Source organism: Bombina bombina, chromosome 8 (genome assembly GCF_027579735.1).
Source record: "Bombina bombina isolate aBomBom1 chromosome 8, aBomBom1.pri, whole genome shotgun sequence".
NCBI classification, from domain to species: domain Eukaryota; kingdom Metazoa; phylum Chordata; class Amphibia; order Anura; family Bombinatoridae; genus Bombina; species Bombina bombina.
Genome location: NC_069506.1, coordinates 188,958,386 through 188,980,508, shown reverse-complemented (window position 1 = coordinate 188,980,508; position 22,123 = coordinate 188,958,386). Strand labels below are relative to the sequence as shown.

General features: G+C 42.2%; 1 protein-coding gene across 1 annotated transcript in view; it reads right to left on the bottom strand.

Annotated features, from left to right (window-relative positions):
- Positions 1-5,352: 5,352 nt before the first annotated feature.
- The window catches only part of SNRNP70 (small nuclear ribonucleoprotein U1 subunit 70), a 46,205-nt gene continuing 29,434 nt past the window's right edge, over positions 5,353-22,123 (bottom strand). Inside the window, exon 10 of the mRNA XM_053690792.1 lies at positions 5,353-7,737. Within this exon, the coding sequence (XP_053546767.1) occupies positions 7,038-7,737 (700 nt within the window). The 3' untranslated portion in view covers positions 5,353-7,037. The remainder of the gene's footprint in view (positions 7,738-22,123) is intronic.

Here is a 22,123-nt window from a genome sequence, read left to right as displayed (position 1 = left end):
GCAGAGCTGTCCATATAGCTCCCCCTCTGGCTCCGCCCCCCCAGTCATTCGACCGACGGTTCGGAGAAAAAGGAGAAACCATAGGCTGCAGTGGTGACTGTAGTTTAAACAATACATTTTAACCTGACTTAATTGCCAGGGCGGGCCGTGGACTGGATACACCACAAGAGAAAGTAATTTATCAGGTAAGCATAAATTCTGTTTTCTCTTGCAAGGTGTATCCAGTCCACGGATTCATCCTTACTTGTGGGATACCAATACCAAAGCTTTAGGACACGGATGAAGGGAGGGAACAAGGCAGGTAAACTAAACGGAAGGCACCACTGCTTGCAAAACCTGTCTCCCAAAAATAGCCTCCGAAGAAGCAAAAGTATCGAATTTGTAAAATTTGGCAAAAGTATGCAGTGAAGACCAAGTCGCTGCCTTACAAATCTGTTCAACAGAAGCCTCATTCTTGAAGGCCCAAGTGGAAGCCACAGCTCTGGTGGAATGAGCTGTAATTCGTTCAGGAGGCTGCTGCCCAGCAGTCTCATAAGCCAATCGGATGATGCTTTTCATCCAGAAGGAAAGAGGTAGCAGTCGCTTTCTGACCTCTCCTCTTACCAGAATAAACAACAAACAAGGATGATGTTTGTCTGAAATCCTTAGTTGCTTGTAAATAGAATTTCAAAGCACGAACCACATCAAGATTGTGCAAAAGCCGTTCCTTCTTAGAAGCTGGATTAGGGCACATGGAAGGAACAATGATTTCCTGGTTAATGTTCTTATTCGAAACAACTTTAGGAAGAAAGGTTTGGTACGCAAAACTACCTTATCTGCATGGAACACCAGATAGGGTGAATTACACTGCAAAGCAGACAATTCTGAAACTCTTCGAGCAGAAGATATAGCTACCAAAAACAAAACTTTCCAAGATAATAACTTAATATCTATGGAATGTAAAAGGTTCAAACTGAACCCCTTGAAGAACTGAAAGAACTAAATTTAGACTCCATGGAGGAGCCACAGGTTTATAGACAGGCTTGATTCTAACTAACGCCTGAACATCTGGTACTTCTGCCAGACGCTTGTGCAAAAGGATAGACAGAGCTGATATCTGCCCCTTTAAGGAACTAGCTGATAGACCTTTCTTCAATCCTTCTTGGAGAAAAGACAATATCCTTGGAATCCTAACTTTACTCCACGAGTAACCTTTGGATTCACACCAACAAAGATATTTCCGCCATATCTTATAGTAAATTTTCCTGGTTACAGGTTTTCTAGCTTGGATCAGAGTATCTATGACTGATTCAGAGAACCCACGCTTGGATAGAATTAAGCGTTCAATCTCCAAGCAGTCAGCTGCAGAGAAACTAGATTTGGATGCTTGAAAGGACCCTGTATTAGAAGATCCTGCCTCATTGGCAGTGTCCATGGTGGAACAGATGACATGTCCACTAGGTCTGCATACCAAGTCCTGCGTGGCCATGCAGGCGCTATCAGAATTACCGAGGCCTTCTCCTGTTTGATTCTGGCTACCAGCCGAGGGAGAAGGGGAAACGGTGGAAAGACATAGGCCAGATTGAAGGACCAAGGCGCTACTAGAGCATCTATCAGAGCCGCCTTGGGGTCCCTGGACCTGGATCCGTAAAAAAGGAAGTTTGGTGTTCTGACGGGACGCCATCAGATCCAACTCTGGAATGCCCCAAAGCTGAGTCAGCTGAGCAAATACCTCCGGGTGGAGTTCCCACTCCCCCGGGTGAAAAGTCTTGACGACTTAGGAAATCCGCTTCCCAGTTGTCTACTCCTGGGATGTGAATTGCAGATAGGTGGCAAGAGTGATCCTCTGCCCACCTGATTATCTTGGTTACTTCCTTCATCGCTAAGGAACTCTTTGAGACAACCACCAGAGAAGAGAATCTCTGGTTTTCTGGTCCAATTGGATTTGAGGAGACAAATCTGCATAATCCCCATTCCACTGTTTGAGCATGCACAATTGCAGTGGCCTGAGATGAATTCGAGCAAATGGGACTACGTCCATTGCTGCTACCATTAATCCGATTACCTCCATGCACTGAGCTACAGATGGCCGAGGAATGGAATGAAGAGCTCGGCAAGTGTTTAGAAGCTTTAACTTTCGGACCTCCGTCAGAAATATTTTCATTTCTACCGAGTCTATTAATGTTCCCAGGAAGGGAACCCTTGTGAGTGGGGACAGAGAACTTTTTTCGGTGTTCACCTTCCACCCGTGAGACCTTAGAAAGGCCAGAACAATATCCGTATGAGCCTTGGCTCTGGGAAAAGACACCTGAATTAAAATGTCGTCCAGATAGGGTGCTACTGCAATGCCCCGCGGTCTTAGTACCGCTAGAAGGGATCCTAGCACCTTTGTGAAAATTCTTGGAGCGGTGGCCAACCCGAAGGGAAGGGCCACAAACTGGTAATGCTTGCCCAGAAAAGCGAACCTTAGGAACTGATGGTGATCTTTGTGTATAGGAATATGAAGATACGCATCCTTTAGATCCACGGTAGTCATATATTGACCTTCCTGGATCATCGGTAAGATTGTCCAAATGGTCTCCATCTTGAAGGATGGAACTCTGAGGAATTTGTTTAGGATTTTTAGATCCAGGATTGGTCTGAAAGTTCCTTCCTTTTTGGGAACCACAAACAGGTTTGAGTAAAAACCCAGTCCTTGTTCTGTAATTGGAACTGGACATATCACTCCCATCTTGATTTGATCTTCTACACAGCGTAAGAACGCCTCTTTCTTTGTCTGGTCTGTAGACAGACGAGAAATGTGGAACCTTCCCCTTGGAGGAAAGTCCTTGAATTCTAGAAGATATCCCTGAGCAACTATCTCTAATGCCCAGGGATCAGGAACATCTCTAACCCAAGCCTGAGAAAAGAGAGTCTGCCCCCTACCAGATCCGGTCCCGGATCAGGGGCTACCCCTTCATGCTGTCTTAGTAGCAGCTGCAGGGTTCTTGGCCTGTTTACCCTTGTTCCAGCCCTGCAAAGGCTTCCAGGTTGCCTTGGGCTGTGAAGTGCTACCCTCCTGCTTTGCGGCTGCAGAGGTTGACGCAGGACCGCTCCTGAAGTTGCGAAAGGAATGAAAATTAGCCTTGTTTTTAGCCTTAAAAGGCGTATCTTGCGGGAGGGCATGGCCCTTTCCCCCAGTGATATCCAAAATAATCTTTCAACTATGGCCCGAAAAGGGTCTTTCCCTTGAAAGGGATATTCAGTAACTTAGTTTTTACTAAATGGTGTCGACACATGGGGAGAGGAAGGACGGCTATCCTCGTTACCTTCTGTTAAAGAATCATCTTGGGCTACATTTTTAAGTGAAACGTTATCTTTAAAATGCATAGATACATTAGCACACTTAAAACACAAATGTAAAGGGGGTTCCACCATGGCTACTAAACACAGAGCAACGTCTATCTGTAGGCTCAGACATGTTAAACAGACTTAGACAGCACTCAAAAACTGAAAAACAATTTGAGAAAAAACGGTACTGTGCCTTTAAATATTAAAAGCGCACACTTTTTTACTAAATGTTCAAAAATGATCCAATCTTTCTGAAATTTTCACCACACGATCTTAATGCTTTGTAATTATTGCCCAGCAAATTAGTTGCAAGCCAATTAACCCCTTAATGCCGCAACCTAAAGCTGACAACCGGTTAGCAAACTACAGCACCATGCCACAGCAATCTGCTGTGGCCCTACCTTGCCCCTGGGGATTAGTTTGATGAGAAATAAGACTCTATGAAGTCCTCAAGAAGTTTTAGGACCCTCCACGTGAAGCTGCATGAAGCCGTTTGCAATATGAAGTGCGCAACTGGGGCGCGAAATTTAGGCCCCCTCCCTCTCCACTCCGGAGTTGTGGGGCCTTCAAAACCCTAAATAGGTGTCAAAAATTCTGCCATGTGGAATAAAGCCCCAAATAACACTCCAAAGGTGATACTAACTTGTATAGTGATCATATATTTACTATAAAATAATCGATTGCCCTTAAACAGGGTCCACCAGTCATTAAGCCTTCTTTCTATACTGAGTCTCAGAATATGGCTTACCTTCCCCACATGGGGATTCTTGTCAGTCTTCAGTCATCTTTTTCTAGTCAAGACTTAGTAATGCTAGAACATACCTTATAGCAGTTAAGCCTGCAAACTGTTCCCCCCAGCTGAAGTTTTCTGGTACTCCTCAGTCCTACGTGGGAACAGCAGTGGATTTTAGTTACAACATGCTAAAATCATTTTCCTCTCAGCAGAATTCTTCATCACTTTCTGCTAGAGAGTAAATAGTACAAACCGGCACTATTTAAAAAATAAACTTTTGATTGAAGATTTAAAAAACTACAAACACCACATTCACTTTACCCTCCCGTGGAGATGCTACTTGTTAGAGCGGCAAAGAGAATGACCTGGGGGGGGGGGGGCGGAGCCAGAGGGGGAGCTATATGGACAGCTCTGCTGTGTGTTCTCTTTGCCACTTTCTGTAGGGAATGAGAATATCCCACAAGTAAGGATGAATCCGTGGACTGGATACACCTTGCAAGAGAAATTTATAATTGGGTTAAACTTTGATCTTCACAAATTCTCACACAGATGTATATTATAGTAGCAATAATATTAGACTCTTTGCTGTCAGTTAACCCTCTGGCAGCCAACTGGATAATCCAAAACCATAACCTCAACATGGTATGTATCATACACAAATCTTAGACAACCTGAATATGATGTAAGATCAAAGATACGACAAACAAGCTTAGCATGGTCTGATTTTAGTTTAATACAGTTAGGTTTACATATAAAGGCTAGGTGCTTTTAAAAGCTTTTAGTAACCCAGGCATATAAGTCAAATGTCCTTGATCTTTACATTTAAAGGGACACTCAGGTTAAATTAAATTTTCATAATTCAGATACAGCATGTAAATTTAAACAACTTTCCAATTTACTTCCATTAAAAAAAAAAGTGCAGTCTTTTATATTTACACTTTTTGAATCACCAGATCCTACTGAGCATGTGCAAGAATTCAGACTATACGTATATGCATTTGTGATTGGCTGATTGCTATCACATGGTACAAGGGGAGTGGAAATATACATAACTTTGAAATTTGTTATAAAAAAATCTACTACTCATTTGAAGTTCAGACTAAGTGCTATTGCATGGTCTAGTTATCTTGCATTTGTTGATTATGCAAATCTAATGTGCTGACTGGTCCTTTAAGTTTTCAAGCTACACATCTATGCAAAAATATCAGGCAACCAATAAAATGTGGTGGTTTCTATATTTTACGAATGACCGTCCCCAAGGATCAGACACAAAGATGCAACACCTATTATAAATGACAAATACTTCGAGATAAAAATGAAAAACTTTATTTCAAAACTTACTAAAAGCCCCAACAAGTTAACAAGAACCCCGTCTACCTTTTTAGATGGATATAGTAACAATTCCCGCACCGTAAATTCATTTTACTTGTAACTCAACCTTTTGAAATATATTTGATAACATTTTGAGATTGATATTTTATTTCAAGACCATCAATTAGCATGTAAAAAAGTTACAGGATGTTTCAAATAAGTTAAAAATACAAGCCATGGGTCAACAGCATCACCAAGTTTGCTGGGAGCATTAAAGCTTACATTTCAAATAGAACAAAGTTTGTTACAAAAAAACAAAGCAACTTTAAATAGTGTGCGGGATAAGGCTTGCCCTGCCAAATCATAAAATTCTCATGATTAAATAGCTCTGGTACCTTACTTTAAGTATCACATACAGTTATGCATTTTGGTAAGATCTGAAACATACAGTTATGCATTTTGGTAAGATCTGAAACATACATTTAAACATATTATACCTCTGCAAAACAGAAGATAAGATTATTAAACATCCATTCAAATATTCTATACACATTTTCCAAAGTAATTTAGTAAAACTAGCACTCTACAACCTACCTGTCTGATTCTGTAAAATCCATGTGGAGTTAGTTTTGTTACCTTATCACCTTTTTAAAGCGATATCAAAACCCAAATTTTTTTTTTGCCCGATTCAGAGCCTACCATTTAAAAAAAAAATCCAATTTACTTCTATTATCAAATTTATTATGTTCCCATGATATTCTTAATTGAAGAGAAACCTAGGTAGACATCTGGAGCACATCAGGAAATAGTGCTGCCATCTAGCGCTTGCAAAACTACCACCAAATAGGGCTCGATTTATCAAGCTGCGGCGGACAGGGGCATACATACACACCAAAGGCGGGCTAATTTCCGCTGTCGGAATTCAGCTTTGCACAAGAACGCAATGCCGCCCTGTGCCCGCGCACAACCAATCACGCGCGGGCAGGAGCTGTCAATCTCCCCGGTCTGATGAGACCAGGGAGTATGAAATTCACCACCGAAGAGATGACCACTGCTTCATAAATACAGTACCTGCAGTTATAGGCAGGTGAAAGCCTGCCAAAGGCTTTAATAAATCTACCCCATAGTGCTTATAAGCACATGTCCCTGAACATGTACCAAAAGAACAAATAAACATTAATAGTAGTAAATTAGAAAGTTGTTTAAAATTGCATGCTCTATCTGAATCATGACAACAACAAAAAAATTTGGGTTTCATACCCCTTTAATGTTAACACTGACAACATACTCAATGCGGTATGGAAAATACACCTTGGGGAGGTCAGTGGCTATTTTAGAAAGGAAAGGACAAGTAATGAACATTAAAATGTTTTTATTCTGTGCGGCCAATTAAAAAAAAAAATAAAAATAAAACTCCTAACGATATATAGAAGTCCAAAGATGGCAATTTCTCAATGTAAACTCAAAATAAAAAAAAAAAGTTATTGTAGCTTGAACTTCATACTGAAGAGCTTTACTGCTCATTTGGTTGCTTTGCAAATCACTGTTAAAAAAAAAAAAAAAAAAATACAACTGTATGCATGAATAAAAGTGAAGCCTGTAATGGTAGTGGCTTTAGCTTGCATACAATGTCTAGCAGAGAAAAGTTCATTTCAGGAAGGACACTTCCTTACCATTAACAAGATCACTCCATAGGAGGCTCTGCCATATAGCCATTTTCTGTGGATAGATATCCATCTCCAGACTGCATTGACTCTTGGTCTAAGTACATGTCTTCATTGGGCTCCTCCACTGACTCCGGAATCATAACGTTTTCTGGTAACCTGTCTTCTCTTTTATCATTTCTATCTCCTCTGTCTCTTTCCCTTTTGTGATCCCTCTCTCTATCCCCCCTGTCTCGGTCTCTCCTCCGGTCTCGGTCTCTCTCTTTATCCTTATCCTTATCTCTGTCTCTCTCTCTGTGACTGCGCCTTCTGTCCCTATCGCGGTCTCTATCCCTGTCCTTTTCTCTGTCCCTTTCCCGATCTCTACCCTTCTCCTCCGACTCTGGCTTAATGTCCATTCCATCTAAACCAATTTCACCTATGGACAGTTCATCAACAGCTGCCTCACCAGTGTCAGGTATCTCCCCCTCAACCCGTTCATCTTTCTTTTCCCTATCACGATCCCGGTCACGCTTGCGGTCTCTGCTTCGACTTCTGCGTTTACGCTCCCGATCTTTATCTTTGTCTTTGTCTCTGCTTCTCTCTCTGCTACGCTTCCTTTCTTCTTTCTCAAGGCTGTGTGTCCTCCTCCTACGCTCCCTGGATCGAGTCCTGCGTCGTTCACGGTCCTTGTCTCTGTCCCGGCTGCGATCACGTCTTTCTCGTTCCCTCTCGCGATCCCTGGCAAAAGATGTAAAAAATCAATTTTAGGATCAAGTACTTTAATGTTTATATAGACAAAAAAAAATAAAAAATTACAATTTAAAAGACCAGTTCCTTTTTGTTGTACTCTTTATATTATGAAATGAAGACAAACCTACTCTACAAAACTGACAAAGTAAACCACCTACACTTAACCCCTTAACGACCGAGGACGTGCAGGGTACGTCCTCAAAAAAAAGGCAGTTAATGCCTGAGAACGTACCCTGCACGTCCTCGGTTTGGAAAGCAGCTGGAAGCGATCCTGCTCGCTTCCAGCTGCTTTCCGGTTATTGCAGTGATGCCTCGATATGGAGGCATCCTGCAATAACTTTTTTAAGCCATCCGGTGCAGAGAGAGCCACTCTGGCCCTCTCTGCACCGGAGATCGGTGGCTCCCTGCGTTGGTGGGTGGGAGCCGGACCGGGAGGCGGCCATCGATGGCCCTGGATATATGCAGGGGGGGCGGGATCGTGGGCGGGGATGAGCGGGGGCGCGCGCGTGCACGGGAGGGCGGGGGCGGGCGCGTGCACGGGGAGGGAGCGGGTGGGAACCGCTACACTACAGAAAATATCTTAAAAAAAAGTTTGTAAATGCCCTTTTATAAAAAAAAAATAAAGATCAGCAAGGTGGTGGGTGTTTGTCTGTGTGGGGGGGAAGCTACACTACAGAAAAAATCCAAATATAAAAAAACCACTTTTTTTTGCAAACTGGGTACTGGCAGACAGCTGCCAGTACCCAAGATGGCCCCCAATGAGGCAGAGGGGATGGTCAGAGAGTGGTTTTGGGGGGGATCAGGGAGGTTGGGGGCTAAGGGGGGGATCCTACACCCTAGCATATGTAAATATGCTAAAAAAATATTTTTTTTTTTTTAAAAAAAAACCCTTTTATTTTAGTACTGGCAGACTTTCTGCCAGTACTTAAGATGGCGGGGACAATTGTGGGGTGGGGGAGGGAAGGGAGCTGTTTGGGAGGGATCAGGGGGTGGGATGTGTCAGGTGGGAGGCTGATCTCTACACTAAAGCTAAAATTAACCCTGCAAGCTCCCTACAAACTCCCTAATTAAGCCCTTCACTGCTAGCCATAATACACGTGTGAGGCGCAGCAGGATTTAGCGGCCTTCTAATTACCAGAAAGCAACGCCAAAGTCATATATGTCTGCTATTTCTGAACAAAGGGGATCCCAGACAAGCATTTACAACCATTTGTGCCATAATTGCACAAGCTGTTTGTAAATTATTTCAGTGAGAAACCTAAAATTGTGAAAAATTTAACTTTTTTTTCAATTTGATCGCATTTGGCGGTGAAATGGTGGCATGAAATATACCAAAATGTGCCTAGATCAATACTTGGGGTTGTCTACTATACTACACTAAAGCTAAAATTAACCCTACAAGCTCCCTAAAAGCTCCCTAATTAACCCCTTAACTGCTGGGCATAATACACTTGTGGTGCGCAGTGGCATTTAGCGGCCTTCTAATTACCAAAAAGCAATGCCAAAGCCATATATGTCTGCTATTTCTGAACAAAGGGGATCCCAGAGAAGAATTTACAACCATTTATGCCATAATTGCACAAGTTGTTTGTAAATAATTTCAGTGAGAAACCAAAAGTTTGTGAAAAAATTTGTGAAAAAGTGAACGATTTTTTGTATTTGATCGCATTTGGCGGTGAAATGGTGGTATGAAATATACCAAAATTGTCCTAGATCAATACTTTGGGATGTCTACTAAAAAAAATATATATACATGTCAAGGGATATTCAGGGATTCCTGAAAGATATTAGTGTTCTAATGTAACTAGCGCTAATTTTGGAAAAAAGTGGTTTGGAAATAGCAAAGTGCTACTTGTATTTATGGCCCTATAACTTGCAAAAAAAGCAAAGAACATGTAAACATTGGGTATTTCTAAACTCAGGACAAAATTTTGAAACTATTTAGCATGGGTGTTTTTTGGTGGTTGTAGATATGTAACAGATTTTGGGGGTCAAAGTTAGAAAAAATGTGTTTTTTTCAATTTTTCCTCATATTTTATATTTTTTTTTATAGTAAATTATAAGATATGATGAAAATAATGGTATCTTTAGAAAGTTCATTTAGTGGCGAGAAAAACGGTATATAATATGTGTGGGTACAGTAAATGAGTAAGAAGAAAATTACAGCTAAACACAAACACCGCAAAAATGTAAAAATAGCCTTGGTCCCAAACGGACAGAAAATGGAAAAGTGCTGTGGTCATTAAGGGGTTAAAGGGATACTAAACCCAATTTTTTTCTTTCATGATTCAGATAGAGCATGCAATTTTAAGCAACTTTCTAATTTACTCCTATTAATTTTTTTTCGTTCTCTTGGTATCTATTTGAAAAAACAGAAATGTAAGCTTACGAGCCGACCTATCTTTGTTTCAGCTCCTGCGTATCGCTTGCTGATTGGTGGTTAATTATAGCATCCAAGGTACTGAACCAAAGATGGGCCGGCACGTAAGCTTACATTCTTTCTTTTCAAATAAAGATACCAAGAGAACAAAAAAATAACAGGAGTAAATAACAAAGTTGCTTAAATTGCATGCTCTATCTGAATCATGAACGGAAAAAAAATGGGTTCAGTATCCCTTTAAGTTGGTAAAAAAAAGTAGTGAGTGAGTCAAAAAAAAAAAAAATTCTGAGCAATTTAAATAACAAAAATGAAACAGTTCTGCATTAAATTAAAAACTTAAGAAAATGTTAAAATAAAGCAGTTTAAAGTAAAGCACAGTTCATCCTTAGGGACAGATCACAAAGTAGTTTTGGACAAATCACAGCTACATAGATTAATAGAGACAAGGGTCTATCTGCTTATATGAAAGCATCCATTTAGAAAGGGGGGGGGGGACTGATGATTCAGAGAGCATACAATTTTTAAAAGTTTCCCAAACATCTTGGGAAGGAGTGGAGTTTCAACAAAGGAAGATTATGCTCAATACTGTTATAAATACTGGTGCCATTTAGCACGATACACATAAGTATACCATTAGTACTTCAACTACCCAAGTGCCTGTTTACATAAACACCCTAGAAAATGCAATGACTATTTACGATCTCAAAATGTCAACATTTCAGGTGAAATTTACCACTGGGAAAACTACAGTAGTGTGTGCAGAAACCAGCAAACAAAAAAAAACTTTGCGGGTCTACACTATATCAAATTTAAATGGAACTACCGCGGTTAAAAAATAAAAAAAATTAAATTATGTTTACCTAAATTTCTTGTCTCCTGTACGTAGAGTCCACAGCTGCATTCATTACTTTTGGGAAATACAGAACCTGGCCACCAGTAGGAGGGGCTAAAGTAACCCCAAGCCAAAGGCTTGAATACCCCACCCCAAACCCAGTCATTTTGCCAAGGGAACAAGGAACAGTAAGAGAAATATCAGGGTGAAAAAAGGTGCCAGAACGACGAATAAAAATAATTTAAGGCCGCCCACAGAAAAAAAAAATGGACACACAGAAGAAAAGAAAATCAGGTAAGCATAATATAAGTTTTTCTTCTTAAAACGGGGAGAACCCACACCTGCATTCATTACTTTTGGGAAATCACTACCCAAGCTTATAAAGGACACTGAGTGCAAACGGGTGGGAACAAAAAGGTGGCCCATTCTAATGGCACCACAGCCTGTCACAACCCAGATTCCCGATAAAAACTTACTTCAACAGAAGCAGGAGGAACAAAAATTTGGAGAGAGGACAAGGTAACTGCCCATCAATTAGAACCATAAGGATCCCTGTTAGAGATCACTCAGAAATGCTAGACTCCACTGAGCAAAAAAGCCTCTCAGGAGACAAAATCCCACTTTCTAGAATCAGACAAAATTTAAACCCTCTCCATGATCAATGGCAAGGGAAACAACAAAAACTCCCACGCCACATTTTCTCTAACTTAAAGGAAGAATCAGAGAAGAAGGTCCGAAAGAACCTCCAGAAAACTCACGGACGAAACAGAGAAGCCCCTAGCATAACTCGAAAAAGAGCAGGTTACCAGGCTGCAAGATGACAAAGCCCCGTAGAGAATACTCTACCGACGGAGGATAGCAAAGAATATAAAAATTCCAGACCACCTCCTACCTGGATCCAAAAGGAACCAATGTAAACTCTTAACCAGAACCGAAGTCCCAGAAGAACAAAAGGTAGAACAAGACTACCTTACCATAGACGGCTATCTTGCACAGAAACTGACCCGTAGCTCAGAAAAACCCCAGAAGCAGAACAGGATAGTAACATCCGTTTACGCAACAAACGAAGCCGCAGGCTTCCATCGGATAGGCAGTCAGACTAAATGTCAAACCATAATAACTAGCCAACCAAGTAGCTAGCAAACTTGCACCAGGACATTCCTGGAAAGGAACAGGAGAAAAAAAAAAAATAAAAAAAATAAGAAAGCAGGGCGGACCAACCTAAGGAAAGGATCACTCAGCAGACATGATATGTGGTCGATGCCCAAACAGAGCAGTCAGAAATCCTGACCCCTACTCAGATCGAACAGTCCTATTACAGAAGCGATTGGCAATGTCCAAAAAGACGAGAGATTAAAAAATGTCAGCATCGACAAGGCCTGGAGATCAGATAACTAACTACTCTCCAGCCATAATTTCTTATGAAAAAGAAGCAGGAAAGAGGCAGATATACCCAGAGACTAACTCGGGATCCAGGATACCTATCCTCATTTCCCCTCAGAAACCCTCGACCCACTGAACTCCTAGAGTCAGATGAGGAAAACTACCTCAGGAGCCAACAGGATAGGCGCAGTACACCAGATACTTCCTAATAGAAAAGAGACCCAGGAATACTCCAGTAGAGAAATTCCCAAGATAAACTTCCTCCATCTCTAGAAGAGAGAAAAAGAACCGTCCCAGTAGGAACAAGGAGATTTCCCCAGGACCGGGAAACCATGTCTGCTACTGGACGCTGGACAGATCCAAGACTATTAAAATCTGGAACACAGATTAACCAAAATATAAAGTCAAAGACAAGGTTAAGGTTAAAAAACCAGACCCCCAAAACCAAGAGTGGTAACAACCACAAAGTTACCCCTTTCTGGAAATGAAATTGCACAAGAGGTAATGCAATCACTGCCATACCCGCAAGGGGTCTTGAACTCTGATCTCTCATTATGTATCCCAGTGGCTGTCTACTCAGCCCCAAAGGGCTTCTAAGATAACACCCACAAAGTTCAAAGACAAAAAGGAAGGGCCCAAAAGAGATCAGAACTCCATGACTGAAAGAATATGACAGCCTCTAAAGATCCCGTCTGGATCAACCACAATATATATATATATATATATATATATATATATATATATATATATATATATATATATATATATATATATATATATATATATATATATATATATATATATATATATATATATCCTCCCTTCCCTCCCCTCCAGTCATTCTCTTTGCCTGTGTTAGTGATAGGAAGAGTGAGGTGTTATAGTTTTCTTCAATCAAGAGTTTATGAATGAACAAGTATCCTAAAACTATCAGGCAAGAGAGACTGCATAACAATCCCCAAGTATAGACTCAAAAAGGAGGATACTGCAAGAAAAAAACTACAGTCCCTAAGAACCGGGTCTACTCAACCAGATGACCGAAAAGTCCTAATCCAAAAGGCAAGGTACAGCAATCTTCAAAAGAGGAGAGAAACTCTGACAAAGGAGATCTTAAAATCGGAAAAGTATATCCAGTACCAATAGGGGAGAATAATCACCCCCATACACCAGGTACTTGAGATCTCCATGCAGCCATCTGATAACCCCCACCCCACCCACCCCTAGGAAGAGAGGACTCTAGCTCCTGTCTATAGGACCTCAGGAACTACAAATATACTGCCATAGCAGAATTAGTTATCCCAGCAAACCATGCAAGCTATGCAGGGACAAAACACTTAGTATCAAGTACAACCAAACATCAGACGCCAACAAGGTGAAATAAACTAGGACCAGCCTGATATTTAGGATAGAAGGGCCTCCTAGAAACAAGAAAACAACCTCTTAAGAAGTAAGCAAACTTAGTACCCAAACAGGACCAGCCTGTTATCAAGGATACAGGATGTCTGATTAAAATCGCTAGCATCAAAATTCCAGAGAAGAAAGAATTTTCCTAAAAGGAAAAATCTACAACAGCCACAAGCTAACCGGATCAAAAGAAAGTAGGCAGCACCCACAGGTGAATGCCAAAAAGGAATGGAAACACTAACAGGACCAGCCTGTCAGATACCCCTATTCCTCAAGAGCTCAGAACTTGGATTAGACACACAAAACAATAGGATATCATCCCTCCACTCGTCTAGCGCTGTTCACCACCTGATTCAGAAGACTGAGGATCCATGGACAAATCAGAACTGGTATCCTCCAATGCCGCCAACACATGTCGCAGTAGTACATGCAGGTGCGCCAGTCTGAATCTAAACGCAAAATCCACCTCAGGCAGGGCATCTGAAGGCCCTGACCCCTGAAGGGGCTTCCCCAGAGGAAAGATCCGAACTCGCACCCGACGCCCCCAGGTTAAGAGGACAGAGTTGAACTCTTCGCTTGCAATCAGGAAGATGTAAGTCCGCCAACGCCAAAGATATGGCAATGCGAAACTGTGCAGTAACCTCTGGTGGAAATAAACCCCCTTCCAGAGAAGGGGTAATGGTATTCGGGACAACTGCCTTTGTAGGAACAGAAGATTCTAGGAAACGCACCTCACGGTACACAGAATCCTCAGAGGCGAACAGCTCAGCTGTCTCTAACCTCTCCTCAGAGGGCGAAAAGAGCACTCTATTACGGCATATGGAACATAATTTATTGGGTTGGATTACCCTGGCCTCCCTACAATCTACACAAGTAACAGAATCGGAATCCGAGAAATCCTTCTCCGAAAAATCAGAATCCTCCATAGCTTGACTGATTAAATTATGGACAAAAACAACTGGCACCTTAAACCCCAAATAGCTGGGGCACTCACTACCTCCTATGACCCAGACAAGTAGAAAACAGACCCTCTCCACCAACACTCGGTCATGAATACAGAAATTTACGAAAACGTGACCACGCCCGGTCACGAAGTGCGACATGCAGGCCAAAGAAAAAGCATGGCAGTCCACAAGAACGGCGTAGCTCTAAAAAAGTTGTACGTTCCGTAATAGCCATGAGCCCCAACGTCTTTACACATAAGCAGACAGAATCACATAACAAACATGATTAAAGTCCCCCACTGCTCAATAACCCCCCTCAGGAGATATTAACCCTTGATTCAATAAAGATAAAGGAGTCCCACTGAGATCCTGTCTTCTATCATTTACATTACATTCCCACAATGGAAAGGAAAAAGAAAATTGCTGCTTACCTAATAAATGTATTTCTTTTTTGACACGATGAGTGTCCACGGATCATCTTAATTACTAATGGGATATTCACCTCCTGGTCAGCAGGAGGACAAAGAGCACCACAGCAGAGCTGTTGAAAAGTTCCTCCCTTCCACTCCAGTCAATCGACTTAAGTTAGGAAGAGAAAGGAAAAGCCAAGGTGCAGAAGTGTCTGAAGTTTACAATAACCCACAACCTGTCTAAAAGAACAGAGCAGGACGTTTCTTTTCTTTTTTTAAGACACGAGTCCACGGATCTTCTTAATTACTAATGGGATTCAATACCCAAGCTACAGTACACAGCTGAAACGGGAGGGACAAGACAGGGAACCAAAACAGAAGGCACCACTGCTTGAAGAACCTTTCTCCCAAAAGCGGCCTCAGCTGAGGCAAGTGTCAAATTAGTAGAACTTTGAAAAAGTGTGAAGAGAGGACCAAGTCGCAGCCTTGCAAATCTGTTCCACAGATGCTTCATTTCTGAACGCTCATGAGGAAAACAGCCCTCGAGGAATGAGCCGTAACACTCTCGGGAGGCTGCTGTCCAGCAGTCTCAAATGCATAACGTATGATACTCTTCAGCCAAAAAGAAAGAAGTAGCCGTAGCTTTCTGATAAGGAGATTCATACTGCAATGCTGAGAGCTCTGACACTCTCCGAGCAGAAGAAATAGCAACAAGAAATAAAACTTTCCAAGATAACTTAATTTAGTTCTCAAAGTCAAGGGGCTCTGTTTGAGCCTATGCATTCCTTAGATATTAAGACTATTAAGACTCAATGGAGGAGTAACTGGTTTGAACACAGGCCTGATCCTGACCAAGGCCTGACAAAAAGATTGTACATCTGGGACATCCGCCAGATGTTAAATAGGCCGAGATTTGACCCTTCAGGGAGCTCGTCGATCAACCCTTCTCCAAACCCTCTTGGAGAAAAGACAAAATTCTAGGAATCCTTACTACTCCATGAGTAGCCCTTGGATTCGCAACAAATAGAAGGAACTCTTTCCCAAATTTACCTTCCACCCGTGAGCTCTCAGGAAAGATAACACTATGTCGGTGTGGGATCTTGCTTGCTGAAAAGATGGTGCCTGGACTAGAATGTCATCCAGATAAGACGCCACCTCAATGCCCCCTGACCGAAGGACCGCCAACAGAGACCCCAGAACCTTAGTGAAAATTCTGGGAGCCGTGGCCAGGCCGAAAGGAAGAGCCACGAACTGAAGTGTTTGTCTAGGAAGGCAAACCTTAGGAACTTGTGATGGTCCCTGTTAATAGGGACATGTAGGTACGCGCCCTTTAAATCCACAGCTGTCATGAATTGACTCTCCTGGATTAAGGGAAGAATGGAACGAATAGTTTCCATCTTGAAGGATGGAATCCTGAGAAATTTGTTTAGACTCTTTAGGTCTAAAATTGGTCTGAAGGTTACCTTTTTTTTGGGAACCACAGACAGATTGGAATAAAAACCCTGACCCTGTTCCTGGAATGGAACGGGAACAATCACTCCCAAGGCGGAGAGGTCTTTTACACAATGTAAGAACGCCTCTCCTTTTTTCTGGACTGCAGATAATCTTGAAAGCAGAAACCTGCCTCTGGGAGGAAAACTTTTGAACTCCAATTTGTATCCCTGAGAGACTATTTCTATCGCCCAGGGATTCTGAACGTCCGGAACCCAAGCCTGAACCAAGGAAAGTCTGCCCCCTACCAGATCTGGTCCCGGATCGGGGGCATGTCCTTCATGCTGTTTTGTATTCAATATCCGGCTTCCTGGATTGTTTACCCTTGTTCCAAGACTGGTTGGTTCTCCAAGTAGGCTTAGATTGTTCCTGCTTAGAGGAGGAAGAGGAAGAATTTCCTTTGAAATTTAAAAAAGGAACGGAAATCACCCTTTCGTCCCTTTTGTTTGTTTCTCTTATCCTGAGGGAGTAGATGACCCTTACCTCACGTGATAGAAATAATTTCTGAAAGGCCAGGTCCAAACAGGGTCTTCCCCTTGTAAGGAACCGCTAAAAGCTTAGACGACACGTCCGCAGACCAAGTTTTTAACCATAAGGCTCTGCGGGCGAGGACAGAGAAACCAGAGCTCTTAGCTCCCAGTATAATCATTTGAAGTGAAGCGTCCGTAATAAAAGCATTAGCTAGCTTCAGAGCCTTTATCCTGTCTTGGATCTCCTCCAAGGAAGTTTCAGTCCTGAGAGACTCAGAGCATCAAACCAATATGCGGCCGCACTAGTGACGGTAGCAATGCACGCAGCAGGCTGCAATAGTAGACCCTGGTGAACATAAAGATTTTTAAGCAAACCCTCTAACTTCTTGTCCATAGGATCTTTGAAAGCACAACTATCCTCTATGGGAATAGTATTTCTCTTGGATAAGGTGGAAACAGCTCCTTTCACCTTAGGAACTGTCAGTTATGGGAAACATCTTCTTAAACATAGGGGAGGGAGAAAAGGGAATGCCTGGTCTCTCCCACTCCTTAGCAACGATCTTCGAAGCTCGCTTTGAAACCGGAAATACATCTGAGTAAGAAGTAACTTCGAAATATCTGTCTAGTTTGCTAGATTTCGCAGGGTCAACCACAACCGTGGAGTCACAGTCGTCTAAAGTAACCAAAACCTCCCTGAGCAACAGGCGGAGGTGTTCTAGTTTAAACCTAAAAGTTACAACCTTCGAGTCCGTCAGAAGCAATGAACTTTCTGAGTCTGAAATTTCACCTTCAGATGGAACCTCAATACCCTCTTCCTCAGGTCCTTGGGAGGGTACTTCCGAGATTGCCACCATTGCATTAGAAACCTCACTTGCTGCATGTCTGGCTTTCCTCTTACGTTTGCCTTGTAGCATTGGGAAAGCAGACAACGCATCAGAAATTGTGGAAGACATGAGAGCAGCTGTGTCTTAAGGTAACTCCAGGAGGCGCTAAATCAGAAGTACAGGACACTGCTTGAGCGGGCGTTAAAGTTTGGGACGCTTGGGAAGAAAGCTGCGGCATACCTTGAATCTCATCAGACTCTTGGAAAGCATCCGCTTTTGAAAAGTTTTGCTCAGAAAAAAATCTTTTCCCTATAACTTAAAACCCTCTCAACACATGAGGGACAGAAAGGGATTGGTGGTTCCTCATTTCCATCCAAACACATGGAGCAAGTAACATTTTGCAAGGCTCCTATGTCCATACTTGATCACAAAGATAATATGCAATAAAAACTTTAATTTTGACACAAAAAAAATTATGTAAAAAAAATGTTACTGTCTCTTTAAATTTAAAAGTGAAACTTACTGCGTGTGAGGAAAAAATGTTTAAAAACCACACAAGGAAAAAAAAAAAAGACACACCTACACCTCAGCAGCTCTGCTGAGGTGCCTACCTCACTGCAAGACCGGAGCCTCTCTCTCACTCCCTTCTGGCAAACGTCTCCGTTGACTCGATAGGGAAAACGATGCAGCAACCCTCCTGACCTAGAAATGCCTGCTCTTTATTTGTTCAGAAAAACATGCGATTCTAGGCAGAGGAACCATCCGGTGTGTACCAGGTGTAGACTGTATAAAGATAAACGAACTGAAAAAAAAGCGCGCAAAAACGGAAGATCCGCCCTTCGTGGGCGTGGCTAACCTAGATAACACTCTCCCAGGCGTAATACAGTGTTAAAAATAACGCCATAGTACTGAACCACCATACAAAAGCTTATCTCCCAGCCCAGTGCCTGTACACGCTGGTTCTCTCTTACTTGTCCCAAAGTGCCGACGTTTGCACTTCAACGATAAGTCCCTTATGTAATATATTGAATAATAAAAGTGCTCCTTTTCCTTTAACTTAAGTGACCCAGAAAAAAAAAAAATCAAGCGCTTACCTCATATGTCTGCCTGACAGCAAAGGCAGTTCACCAGGTTTGAGGGGTCCTATCCCCCAAATGGACCTGTGAAGAAAAAGAAATTCCTGGATATATATTCCTCAGGTTTTCAGGGTTAGGGCAGCAACAATATGGGAGGCGCAGTAAGAATTATGTCCCACAAGTTCCCATTGCGCTAAAGCCACCAAAGCTCTACTATAGAGACTGATATGGACTACGGCTACACCCCAGGACAAAGCAGCACAATCTTGCACTACTTTAAAAAAAAAAAAAAAAAATTATGCTTACCTGATAAATGTATTTCTTTTACGATATGACGAGTCTACAGATTTCATCCTTACTTATGGGATATCGCCTCCTGGTTAGCAGGAGGCGGCAAAGAGCACCACAGCAGAGCTGTATATATAAAAATAGAGCAGAAATCTCCCTTTACGTTACTTTCTGACAACCTCTCTCTAATCCTTCTTGGAGAAAGGATAAAATCCTAGTAATCCTAATCTTACTCCACGAGTAGCCCTTGGATTCGCACCAAAGATATTTACGCCATATCTTATGGTAAATTTTTCTAGTAACAGGCTTACGTGCCTGAATCAAAGTATCAATGACCGAATCAGAGTACCCTCGCTTAGATAAAATCAAGCGTTCAATCTCCAAGCAGTTAGTTAGAAATTAGATTTGGATGATGGAAGTGTCCCTGAATGAGAATATCCTGCCTCAATGGAAGTTTCCATGGTGGCAGAGTGAACATGTCCACCAGATTGGCATACCAAGTCCTGCGAGGCCACGCGGGAGCGATGAGAATCACTGAAGCCCTCTCCTGTTTGATCCGAGCAAACACTTGGGAAAGGAGAGCAAACGGTGGAAACACCTAAGCTAGGTTGAACGACCAAGGCACTGCCAAGGCATCAGTTCGGCCTGAGGATCCCTCCAGCCTGCCCCATTTGAGAATGGCGGCAAGACCTCCGGATGGAGTTCCCATTCCCCCGGATGAAACTGTCTGCTCAAAAAATCTGCTTCCCAGTTGTCCACTCCTGGGATGTAGATCACTGACAGAGAATAAGAGTGAGCTTCCGCCCACTGAATTATCTTGAATACTTCAGTCATCGTTAAAGGACTCCTTGTTCCTCCCGGATGATAGACGTAAGCCAAAGTCATGATGTTGTCCGACTGGAATCTGAGGAATTAGTCCGAAGCCAACTGAGACCAATCCTGAAGCACATTGAATATTGCTCTCAGCTCCAGAATATTGGATGGGAAGTAGAGACTCCGACCGAGTCCACACACCCTGAGCCTACAGGGAGTTCCAGACTGCGCTCCCTATCACCCATGAGGGCTTGCGGAAGCCAAAGATCTATTTGAGGAGACAAATCTGCAAAATCTCCATTCCACTGTCTAAGCAGGATTCAGAATCTTTAACTTTCTGACGTCCGTCAAAAAGAAATTTTATGGACAGAGAGTCGATTAGAGTTCCCAGGAAAGGAACCCTAGTCTGTGGAATTAGTGAACTCCTTTCTAGATTCACCTTTCACCAGTGAGTCCTTAGAAAGGACAGGACAATGTCGGTACGCGACATTGTTAGCTGATAAGACGACGCCTGGATTAGAATATCATCCAGCTAAGGTGCAAATTCCAGAAAGGCAAACCTCAGGAACTTGTGATGATCTCTGTGGATAGGAATATGTATCCATTAAGTCCACAGTAGTCATATATTGACCCTACTGGATCAATGGAAGAATGGTCCGAATAGTCTCCATCTTGAACGATGGAACTCTGAGACACCAGTTTAGACTTTTGAGATCTAAAATGGGTCGGAACATTCCCTCTTATCTGGGAACTACAAGGAGGAGATTTGAATAAAACCCTGGCCCCTGTTCCTGTAATGGAATGGGGCAAATTACGCCCATGGAGGAGCGAACTCATACACAACGTAATAACGCCTCTCTCTTATCTGGTTGACAATCGTGAAAGAAGAAAACTTCCTCTGGGGAAGGAGTCTTTGAACTCCAACTGATACCCTTGAGACACGATTTCGAGTGTCCATGTATCCTGAACGCCACTTATCCAAGCTTGGACAAAGAGAGAAGCCTGCCCCTTAATGATGTCTTAGTAGCAGCAGCAGGCTTCTTGGGTTGTTCACCTTAGTTCCAAGACTGGCTGGGTCTTATGGACTTGGGTAGGGAATAATTCCCTTCCTGTTTAATGGAAGAGGAAGATGGGACTCCCTTGAAAATTTCAAAAGGAACAAAAATTACTCTGTCCTCTTTGCTTAGATGTCTCATCTTGAGGGAGGAGGAGACCCTTTCCTCCTGTAATGTCAGAAATAAAGGAGGAATGCACATCAAGGAACAGCAGTAGGGTCCCAATAAAAATGACCCTGACTGTTATAACTGAAACTATTTACGAAGAAATATCAACAAACTTTATAACTGAAACAGCTAAGTTAAGGGTTGTAATTGTTGAGTGTTGCTGTTCCATCCTAAGTCACAAAGGAGGAATGCACACCGAGGAACAGCCATAGGGTCCTAATAAAAATGACCCTGACTGTTATAACAGACTATTTACTTATTGTACAAAAGCAAATAACAGTCACGTGCAAAAGTGTACATGCCAATTTGGGTACCTGCCAGTCTTAGGAATTAGGCAAGGCGCCAGTAAAAAGGGCACTCACAGAACAGAAAAAAACTAGATTTATTTCAATAAGAGTTCAAAAGGAACTACATCTTCCCATAGGAAGCGATACGGTTTCTTTAATGAAATACATATGTATGTATGTATTTGGTACTTTTAAAGCGCGGCAAATCACCTGTAAGGGTTGCAAGGCGCTGCTCATGCTGTCTCTGCTTGTGTTATTCACATCGCAAAGGGAGAATTAACAAAAACAGTTGAAAAACAGTTGCAAACTGAACGCAGAAAAAAAAGGTACTTGTCCTTTAAATCTTAAACATATTATAGCGAGCTGTTATATCATCCTACATCATAATGGATGAAGAAACAAACAGCCATAAGACCCTTAATAAAAGGTACATTTTTTTTCTCTTTACACTGTCACCTTAAATTGTAAAAGTACGACCTATTTCTGTCGTGCAGAAAAACAATCCATCTTATAATCATAGTAATAAAGTAGCAACAAAGCGTTACTATG